The 12,107-nt window shown below is 35.1% G+C and overlaps 1 protein-coding gene across 1 annotated transcript in view; it reads right to left on the reverse strand.

Annotated features, from left to right (window-relative positions):
- Positions 1 to 12,107, reverse strand: part of GUCY1A2 (guanylate cyclase 1 soluble subunit alpha 2) — a 462,235-nt gene that overhangs the window by 291,697 nt on the left and 158,431 nt on the right. The window contains exon 4 of the mRNA XM_018059849.1: positions 7,815 to 8,530. Within this exon, the coding sequence (XP_017915338.1) occupies positions 7,815 to 8,530 (716 nt within the window). The remainder of the gene's footprint in view (positions 1 to 7,814; positions 8,531 to 12,107) is intronic.

The following is a 12,107-nucleotide window of genomic DNA, read 5'->3' on the forward strand; positions in this document are numbered from 1 at the left end:
CTGGTGTGCTGCAATTCATGGGGTCGCAAAGAGTTGGACACGACTGAGCGACTGAATGGAACTGAAGAAATAACTTCAAAACTGCAATAGGTAACTGTTTCAACTAAATTCATAGAAGCAGAGAAAGTTAACTAAAGTTAAAAGGCAGAGGAACTACTCTTAATTGAAAGTGAAGTGAAGTCACTCAATCGTGTCCAACTCCTTGCAACCCCATGGACTTATAGCCTACCAGGCTTCTCTGTCCATGAGATTTTCAAGGCAGGAGTACTGGAGTGGGTTGCCAGTTCCTTCTCCAGAGGATCTTCCTGACCCATGGATTGAACCCAGGTCTCTCACATTGTGGGCAGATGCTTGACCCTCTGCACCACCAGGGAAGCCCTCTTAATTGAAAGGGCCAGAGTAAACCATTGAAAAAAAAATACTGAAACAAAATATTCACCAGATAAGAATCCAAAACATTGATAATAAAAATGTTAACTGTATTAGGGAGAAGAAATTATCTAAACACTGATCATTTCAACAAGGAACTAGAAAACATAAAAAGACCCAATCAGGAATGAATAATACAACAGCTGAAATAAAAATCATACTACAAGGAATTAATAGCAGACTAGGTGATACATAAAGAAAGCTGAACACTGAAGAATTGATGCTTTTGAATTGTGGTGTTGAAGACTCTTGAGAGTCCCTTGGACTGCAATGATATCAAACCAGTTCATCCTAAAGGAGATCAGTCCTGAATATTCATTGGAAGGACTGATGCTGAATCTGAAGCTCCAATACTCTGGCCACCTGATGTGAACAACTGACTCGTTAAAAAATCCCTGAGGCTGGGAAAAACTGAAGGCATGAGGAGAAGGGGATGACAGGGGATGAGATGGTTGGATGGCATCACCAACTTGATGGACATGAGTTTAAGCAAGCTCCTGGAGTTGGTGATGGACAGGGAAGCCTTGCGTGCTGCAGTCCATGGGGTCACAAAGAGTCAGGCACAACTGAATGACTGAATTAAACTGAACTGAAATGATACAGAAGGAACATGGAAATGATATGGAAACAGAATGATGGAAATCACCCAATCAGAAAAGCAGAAAAAAAAATAAATCTCAGAAAAAGAAATTAAGAAATTTTTAAAACAACATTAAGCATTCCAAAATTTACACTACAGGTGTCCAGAAAGGAAAAAGAGAGGGAAGGGGATTGAAAATGTATTTGGAGAAATTATGACTGAAAATTTCCCAAACTTATAGAAGGAAATAGATATTCAGGCACAGGAATCATGGAGTTCCAAATATGATGAACCCAAACAGACTTGGACCAAGATATATTATAATTGAAATGGCAAAAGTTAAGAAGAGAATTCCAAAGACACCAAGATAAAAATAAAGATACATATGAAATATATATATGAAAATAATTATACATATGTATTTATATGAAAGATATAAATAAACCCTCATAAGGCTCTCAGCTAATCTATCTACAGAAATTTTACAGATCATAAGGACTATATGTATGTTGTCTACAGAAACTCACTTTAGACCTAAAGACTCATATAGACTGAAAGTGAGAGGATAGAAACATATATTCCATGCAAACGGGAAGCAAAAAAAGCTGGGGTAGCAATCCTCATATCAGACAAAATAGACCTTAAAATAAAGAAAATTTCATGAGATAAGGAAAGACACTACATTATGATCAAGGGTTCAATCCAAGAGGGAGTCATAAAAACTTTCAATATCTATGCACCCAACATAGGAGTACCTCAATACACAAGTCAAACACTAACAGACATAAAAGGAGAAATTGTCAGTAACACAATAATAGTAGGAGACTTTAACACCCCACTCACACCTATGGACAGATCATCAAAACAGAAAATTAATAATGAAACACATGTCTTCAATGATACATTAGATGGGATGGATCTCATTGATATCTTCAGGACATTCCATCCAAATGCAGAAGAATAAAGCTTTTTCTCTAGTGCACATGGAACATTCTCCAGGATAGACCACATCTTGCATCACAAATCAATCCTCAGTAAATTTAAGAAAACTGAAATCGTATCAAGCATCTTCTCCAACCACAATGCTATGAGACTAGATATCAATTACAAGGAAAAAACTGTAAGAAACGGAAACACATGGAGATTAAACAACACATTTGTAAATAACCAACAGGTTACTAAAGAATCAAAAGGGAAATTAAAAAAATCTAAAAACAAGTGACAATGAAAATATGAGAACTCAAGTCCTATGGGATGCAGCAAAAGCAGTCCTAAGAGGGAAGTTTATAGCAATACAGTCCTACCTCAAGAAACAAGAAAAATATTGAATGACAACCTATTTTACACCTAAAATAACTGGAAAAAGAAGAACAAAAAAACCCCTCAAAATTAGAAGGAAAGAAATCATAAAGATCAGAGCAAAAATAAGTGAAAAAGAAATGAAAGAAACAATAGTAAAGATTAATAAGACTAAAAACTGATTCCTTGAGAAGATTAAAAAAAAAATGGACAAACCTTTAGTCAGACTCATCAAGAAAAAAAGACAAGAATCAAATCAACAAAGTCAGAAATGAAAAAGGAGAAGTTACAACAGACAGTGTAGAAATACAAAGGATTGTAAGAGACTATTATGGAGAATTGTATCGAACATTTTGAGAAGAGCTAATGCCTGTCCTAAAACTCTTTCAAAAAATTGCAGAGGAAGGAACACTTCCAAACTCATTCTACAAAGTAGATATCTGATACCAAAACCAATTCATAGATAACACAATACAAGAAACCTACATGCCAATATCACTGATGAACATAGATGCAAAAATCCTCAAAAAATTTTAGCAAACAAAATTCAGCAACACATCAAAAAGTTCATACACCATAGTCAAGTTGGGTTTATTCCAGGAATGCAAGGATTCTTCATTATATGTAAATCAATCAATGGATACACCATATTAACAAATTGAAAGAGAAAAACCATATGATAATCTCAGTAGATGCAGAAAAAGCCTTTGACATTATTCAGCACCAATATATGATTAAAACTTCAAAAACTGGACATAGAAGTAACCTTCCACAACATAGTAAAGACCATATATGATAAGCCTATAACAAATACTATTCTCAATGGTGAAAAGCTGAAAGCATTCCCCCTAAGATCAGGAACAAGACAAGGGTGTCCACTTTCATCACTATTATTCAACACAGTTCTGGATGTCCTAGCTACAGCAATCAGAGAAGAAAAGGAAATAAAAGGAATCCAGATCAGAAAAGAACTAACACTCTCACAGTTTGCAGATGACATGATATTATACATAGAAATCCCTAAACATATCAGAAAATTACTAGAGCTAATCAGCAAATTTAGCAAAGTTGCAGGATATAAAATCAAGGCAGAGAAGTCACTTGCCTTTCTATATACTAACAATGAAAAATCCAAAAGAGAAATTACGGAATCAATCCCATTCACCACTGCAACAAAAAGAATTAAATATCTAGGCATAAACTTATGTAAGGACACAAAAGAACTGTGCACAGAAAATTATAAGACACTGATGAAAGAAATTAAAGGTGACATAAACAGATGGAGAGATATTCCATGTTCCTGGGTAGAAAGAATCAATGCTGTGAAAATGTCTATACTACCAAAGGCAATCTACAGATTCAATGTGACCCCTATTAAATTACCAATGATATTTTTCACAGAACTAGAACAAAAAATTTCAAAATTCATGTGGAAGCAAAAAAAAACCCTGAATAGCCAAAGCAGTCTTCAGAAAGGAATGGAGCTGGAGGAATCAACCTTCTTGACTTCAGATTATTCTACAAAGCTACAGTCATCAAGACAGTCTGGTACTGGCATAAAAACAGAAATATAGACCAATGGAATGAGATAGAAAGTCCAGAAATAAACCCATGCACCTATGGGTACCTTATTTTTGACAAACGAGGCGAGAATATACAATGGGGCAAAGGCAACCTCTTCAATCAGTGGTGCTGGGAAAACTGAACAACTACATGCAAAAGAATGAAATTAGAATACTTCCTATAACCAAACACAAAGATAAGTTCAAAATGAATTAAAGACCTAAATGTAAGACCAAAAACTATAAAACTCAGAGGAAAAGATAGGCAGAACACTTGATGACATAAATCATAGCAAGACCCACCCTCTATGATCCACCTCCTTGAGTAATGGAAATAAAGACCAAAGTAAACAAGTGGGACCTGATTAAACTTAAAAACTTTTGCACAGCAAAGGAAACTATAAGCAAGGTGAAAAGACAACCCTCAGAATGAGAGAAAATAAAAGCAACTGAAACAACTGGCAAAGGATTAATGTCCAAAATATACAAGCAGCTCATACAACTCAATACCAGAAAAACAAACAACCCAATCAAAAAGGGGGCAGAAGACCTAAACGGACATTTCTCCAAAGAAGACATACAGATGGCTAACAAACTCATGAAAAGATGCTCAACATCTCAAATTATTAGAGAAATGCAAATCAAAACTACAATGAGGTATCACCTCACACCAGTCGGAACGGCCATCTCAAAAAGTCTACAAACAATAAATGCTGGCGAGGGTGTGGAGAAAATGGAACACTCTTGCACTGTTGGTGGGAATGTAAATTGACACAGCCACTATGGAAGATGGTATGGTGGTAGTGGTTTAGTCTCTAAGTCGTGTCCAACTCTTGCGACCCCATGGACTATAGCCTGCCAGGCTCCTCTGTCCATGGGATTTTCCAGGCAAGAATACTGGAGTGGGTCGCCATTTCCTTCTCCATGGATCTTCCTGATCCAGGAATTGAACCCAGGTCTCCTGCATTGCAGGTATATTTTTTACCGGCTGAGCTATAAGGGAAGCCCAGAAGATGGTATGGAGATTCCTTAAAAAGCTAGGAATAAAACCACCATATGACACAGCAATCCCACTCCTAGGCAAATACCCAGAGGAAACCAAAATTGAAAAAGACACGTGTATCCCATTGTTCACTGCAGCACTGTTTACAATACCTAGAACATGGAAGCATCCTAGATAGCCATCGACAGATGAATGGATAAAGACGTTGTGGTACATAAACACAATGGAATATTACTCAGCCATAAAAAGGAATGCATTTGAGTCAGTTCTAATGAGGTGGATGAACCTAGAACCTATTATACAAAGTGAAGTGAGTCAAAAAGAGAAAGATAAATATTGTATTCTAACATATATATACAGAATCTAGAAAAATGGTACTGAAGAATTTATTAACAGGGCAGCAATGGTGAAACAGACATAGATAATAGACTTATGGACATAGGGAAAGGGGATGATAGGGTGATATGTATGGAAAGAGTAACATGGAATCTTATATTAGCATATGTGAAATAGCCAATGGAAATTTGATGTATGACTCAGGAAACTCAAACACGTGTTCTGTGTCAACCTAGAAGGGTGGGATGGGGAGTAAGATGGGAGGGAGGTTCAAAAGGGAGGGATATATGTATACCCATGGCTGACTCATGTTGAGGTTTGACAGAAAACAACAAAATTCTGTGAAGCAATTATCCTTCAATAAAATAATAAATTTAAAAGAAAAAGAAAGAAAGCTAGGGACTTTAAAATAATGATAATCTGTAAATAAAAAAGCAGACTCAAACAACAATCCTATAGAATTTGTGACAAATAGTCTTCTAGTCATTATTAAGATAAACCCAAATCATATTTCATGATGATGTTAGGCAGACCTGGTACTTCCCCAAAATTATTCAACCTACTGATCTCCAGTACTTACTTCCATAAGGCAAGAAGAGAGGTGAATGGATAGAAAGAATATTACAAAAGGAAAGGAACAATAATTATAACAATGGTAGAATTAACAATAATGAGCATTTAATCAACACTTAACCCTGAAGCCAAGGATATAAGAATTTTACATGGATTATATCATTTAATCTTTTCAAATAACTCTCTAAGATAGGCAGCCTAATTTGTCAGGGAATATTTAACTTAATCTTAATAACAGATTGAGCTCTTCCTGGTCGAAAATCAGATTCCCCTTTGCCTCTCTTTGGAAATCTATTCGATGCCCCTCAGTGACATTCTTGCTTCTGGTAATCAACACATGTCTTTAGAGCAGAATAAAGATATAAATTCTCCGAAACTAAGATGATGACTACCTCACCAAATTGCTCACAGGAGTATTCTGCCTCTAGCTACAAAGTTAACCCTAACTGACAACACAAAATGACAAAGATCATGGTTTGGTGAAAGCAATACAGTTCACTCTGAAAATGATTTACCATCATTCGGCTTATGATTAGCTCTTGGTTTTTTTTTTGTTGTTTTTCTTTTTGATGGAAGGGGGTGGTAGATAATTGGTAGTATGTGCATAGCTAAAATAGTTACATTCCAAAGAAAGCCTTCACTGTAGACTAAAGACTAAATATCTTACACCGTTGAAAAATAGCACTTTCTTATAAAAGTCCAATATAAAACTGGAAACTTCAGACAACTATTAACAAGGCCAGCAATTACAGAAAAAAAATCATGAATCAAGGCCAAATTTATCAACAGGATCATAATTTTTAATTCTGATTTTCTTCTCTTCATGTTTTAGAAAACTATAATTTTGACACTAAAATAACTGAAAAATATCACTCATCTGGTTAAGATTCCGTGTCATAACTTTATTGACTATAATTTTGTTTGGACTAACTGTAGCCTCTTGAATGTCTCATTCTAGCAAACCCAGGTGAATAAGCAGAAATGTAAACAGAACAAGAGGATTGGTATCCCTATTTTAAATAAAAATGCTGTCTATTGCTAGTTTATTTTTAAACAGCCACTAACATATTTAAATTATAATTGGATCTTCTTAATGAGCAGTTTCTTATTATTGGAACTTGCAGGGGGCCTTGACATTTGAGTCATCATCTCATTTTGTCTATTTTTTACTGTGATATACAAATTAAATAGACATACAAGCCAGATGAAATATAGGGGGGGGGGGACTTGAAGCAGTAACTTTAAATTGAATTGATTGTTCTAAAATCTATAAAATATATAAAGCAATCAACATTGACAACAATATATTTTACTTCAAGCACATTTTCGATAATATTAACTTCAATTTTAAGGCCCAAAATGCTTCAATCCCTCCTAGCCAAATACTGTACTTCTAGAAAGCAAAAATCACAGCTTTAATATTCCTTAAATTTAAAAAATAGAATAATTCCAGTGTATTCTCTCAAGGAGTGAAAATGTTCTAAAGAAATGCCTATTTTTCAACATTAAAATTTAATTAGAAGTTTTGATATAGTCACTTAATATATTGTTCTGCATATTAAGAAAAATAGGATGTAAACCAGAGTTCCTAGGTTGTGAAATTTAGAACATAACATATTCAAAGTGTAGCTAGCTTTTACTTGTATTTATTCAAGGATAAGGCAAGCAATTCCCACAATGTTGAAGTGAGTCTTACTATTTCTCTCAGAGCTTGACTCAATCAGTGGAAATATTCGTGGATTTATAATATCAGGTCTTTAGTAAATCCTATCATTTTTGTAATTACTATGGCTAGTAATAATAAATGTCTGCTTTTTGTGTGATGAAATAGATTAATGAAAGAGGCAGACAATATGCAAAATGGCTGGGAATAGGGTCAAGTCTTTTTATACATATCCAGAAACCAGTAATTTTCTAAATGGCACTCTAGGTTCTCTTGCCTAAATAATTATAAGTACTGCCAGCATGTAATATACTAAAAGAATTATGAAATCTCCCAGTTCCTTTCACCCATATCAACATGGCCACTTACCTTGTCTTTATTCTCAGTGCTAGAAGCCTCAGGCTTGGTCCTAATCACAAATGGGGTGGACAGGCGCAGCAGAACCCTTTCGAAGGTGGCATTAACCTTCGGAGAAATGATCTCAAAGCAGTCCTCAAACTTGAGCACTTTGTGAGTGTCACATCGGAGCTGCTTCCTTAGGCCTTCCCCCAGCTGAAGGACTGACATGTGGGGGTCAAACATCAAGTGAAAAGGGAAGGCTCTGCAGAAGGTGTTGATGCTAATTCTGAGGTCTGCAGGAACTTGGGATGTTCCCTGAGGAAGGTTCTTCGTGATATTAGCATTTTCACATAGTCTGATAAGGAAAGCGAGGCCATTACAATTGCCTGGGTTTGAACCATCAGAGCACAGTTTCTCAGCGACCTGGTTCACTTCCACATCCAGCCGATAGATCTTCTTTCCTGCAGCCTTAATCATTCCAAGCATTGCAAACCCCACAATGTGGTGAGGGTGGAAGTAGTGGAGTATAAGAGTACCTTCTGGGAGCTCTTTGCATAGGAATGATGGTGACTCTAGAGTGGCCTGTTTTCCAAAAGAAGTTCTAATATGTTCCAACAAAGCATCAAAGCCATTAAAAAAGTCCTGCAACGTGCCACCTACAGCTCGAAGGACTCTCTCATTGTCATCAAAGCATATATTAAAGAACTCCTCACCAAATCTTTCTTGGATTTCCTCAAACTTCAAACCTAGAGGTAAATGGAAGCAAATGTTAATAAGATATAATACAAGTAATTGAATTTATAGCTTTTAAGTAAATGAATTTATAGCTTTTTAAATGTTTATCAGAAGAGTAGCTAGTGACCAAAGCAAGAGAAGCAGTCCCCTTGGGTACACAAATTTCCCCAATACGTTAAGTCACTCATTTTGATTTAGAGAAAGTAAATTTCAGTTCATCTTCTGGATGCTTCTAAGATGTTAATGAGCATAAACATTTTGTTGTTGTTTAATTTTAAATATACTATTTTTAGAGTAGTTTTAGATACATAGGAAAACTTAGTTGAATATATTGTCCACGTACTCCCGTTCACTTCCCGGACACAACCTCCTCCCCTGGAAACTATTGATATTGTACACTACAGTGGTACATTTGTTACAATCAATGAACCTATATTTATATAACACTATCATCCAAAGTTCATGGTTTACATTAGGATTCACTCTTGATGTTATATATCCTTGAGTTTAGACAAATGCGTAATAATATGTGCCCACCATTTTAGTATCATGCAGAGTAGTTTTGCTGCCCTAAAATCTGTTGTGCTCCACCTATTCATTCCTGGGTCCCCTCAACCCCTGGAGCATGATCTTTTTAAAACCTGCTAATCTAGCTGTTTTTCAATATTATATCCCATTCACTATAATTACCATGAATATTATATTTTACTTAGCAATTTCCCTCACCATTGAATAATTTTAAGATGCTATTATGTCCATTCAATATTATTAATTATCACAATTTATTTGTTAAATGGGAAATATAACCAGAGAGGGACTCTATGGTACACAAGCAGAGACAAGCACCAGGTTATCTTGAATAGACAGAATTGCTTAAGTTACAATGGTAATCTCAAAAAAAATCATGCAGGTCAGCTAGACCCCAAGAATGAAGAGACAAAACAAGGAATTAAAACTGTGGAATGATCTGCATTCATTCCTTCATTCACAAAAATGAAAGCAGACAAAACTGGAATAGGAATTTGACCAGACAGAGTTAAAAGTCTTTGTTAAGTTTTCTCCATTCATACTTATTCCCAGATGCCATGGCAAAAGGAAATCTACCTTTTAATAATGGAATTATGGTGATAAATAAATATACACAATGCATTATATAGTAATTTCAAGCAGGATCATATATGATCTATCAATAGTAAGATCCGCCCTGAGAAAGAACACTGCACAGATGAAAGAGTTGAGTTTGTATCGTAAATAAACCTTCTTTGTAGAGTTACCCTATTGCTTCTCCTTTGACTTTGGCTGAAATCAGTTATATGTTGTTTACATATACTCATATTTTGTTTCTTATCTATCTCATCTTATAAGGAAGTCCCAAAAATCTGACAGGAAAAGACAGGTCCCTTTGCTAGTGTCCGGTTAGAATGCAAGCCAGTCTATGTTGCCTATGGCTTAGTGCGCTATTCCCTATAAGTTCTCCCCGTCTAGAAGTGAGGGGATAAGACAGAGTCAGTAACATTGTTAAAAAATAAAACATAGTCCAAATACATTATATATTTTTGAGAGCTTACTATAGAGTCTAAATATTGTGGGAGCCAAGTTAAGAGGTTGGTCTGACAAAGAAGTTCTTAAAATCAATGTAAAATGAGAAGTAGAAAGTCTAAGCTAAAAACACTATCTTTATTAGTATTTCACATATATTTTAGTTTAATAGATTTGACAGAAGCTGAGAAAGTCACCTGCTAGGATTGAAACATCACCACCCTTCTCATATTGTCATGTTACAAGACTGAACTTCAACATATGTTATATTCACTAACAATAATGCCAGTCAGAAATGGTAATAATAGCAATTTTCTGTCTAGTTCTTAACTGTGAAAGAAAGAAAACAAGATAGATGATATTCACTGAAATTTGGTTCCTTCTCCAACTGCTCCATTGAAACTGCTTTTGTAATTAGCTAATCCAATATATCATATTTTGTCCTTATCTTATTTAACTTTGGTTGCTTTTTTCCCCTTTAGTTTGACAGTGTTCATCTCCTCTTCCTCCTAAATCTCTCTTCTCTCTTGGATTATAAACCATTATCTCCTGGTTGGATTACCAGCTGTCTGAAATGCCCTTCCCTAAAACTTCTTCCTATATAAAATCCTTACATCATCACCACTATACTGTAACTAAAAAATTCTAATGCAAATTAAACTTACATTCCTTTAATGACAATATTCACTGTTGTTATTATTTTAATTATTAATTTCTTGTTGTTGTTCAGTCACTCAGTCATGTCCAACTCTTTGTGACCCCATGGACTGCAGCATGCCAGGCTTCCCTGTCCTTCACCATCTCCTGGAACGTGCTCAAACTCACGTTCATTGAGTTGGTGATGCCATCCAACCATCTCATCCTCTGTCATCCCCTTCCCTTGCCTTCAATCTTTCCCAACATCAGGGTCTTTTCTAACGAGTCAGCTCTTCGCATTACATGGCCAAAGTAGTGGAGCTTTAGCTTCAGCATTAGTTCTTTCAATGAATATTCAGGGTTGATTTCCTTTAGGACTGACTGGTTTGATCTTCTTATTTAGTATTTAATTCTCATTAAATATGAAATTCAGAGTAAATAAAATTCTTATAATCTCACTACATTGCTGAACAACAAAACTCCATGCACCACTGAAAATATCCCAAGGCTTTCTTCTTTAGTTTGAAGATTTGTATCTTAAAAGGACTTAGGGTCTTCATACACGGGTGAGAAAATGAGAATTGCTTCTAACTTGCATCTTTCATAACATTAAAAATACTCTCACAATTGTTAAGAACACATAAAATACAGTAAGCTTATGTCCTATTTCCAATGCCATAGTCACCCAAAATCATCCAGAAAATAACGAGTAAGTATAATTCATCAGAGGCAACAAATTAAAAACTACTTTATAAGCACAACAGTCTATGAACTTGAAATTCTTGCTGCTCTACAAAGCACGTCTGAACTTAAGATACAATGGTTAAGACTCAAATGATAATGTTAAGGACTACCATTGTGCTAAAGTGACTTGTATCAATAAAGAAAAATTAAATTATTTTGAATACTATATGCAAATACTATACATAGAAATTCTATACACACCACCATATTAAATAAACTAAGAAATATTTTTGGTTTCACACTTGTTAAACTGTGCAAGCTGATAAAAGAAAAAAATTCTTACAATTTGAAAAATTAAAACTAAGGAATGATCACTTCAGCTTTTGCAAATATGCTATGATCCAATGCCCAGGATGTCCACATTAAACATTTCAAAATTTAGAAAGCACAGAGCAAGTAGTTTAGTTCAGTGTCACATGCAAGATTCCACTCATGATTGATGCAAACCCTCTAATTATAGTAAATCACTTGAAACATAGAGATAATGCTCATCTACTTATATCACAAGAAGCTAGGACAGTTTGAAATTTGGGTATGTAAAAATACATTCCTTAAAGGGGCAAAACTTACAATGAAACTGTTTTCACTAGCAGGTAAGTTGAAAGAATATTTTTTAAAAACATTATTTATTTGGCTGTGTCAGGTCATAGTTGCGGCACACAGGATCTT

The sequence above is a fragment of the Capra hircus genome, chromosome 15 (genome assembly GCF_001704415.2).
Source record: "Capra hircus breed San Clemente chromosome 15, ASM170441v1, whole genome shotgun sequence".
In the NCBI taxonomy this organism is placed as follows: Eukaryota; Metazoa; Chordata; class Mammalia; order Artiodactyla; family Bovidae; genus Capra; species Capra hircus.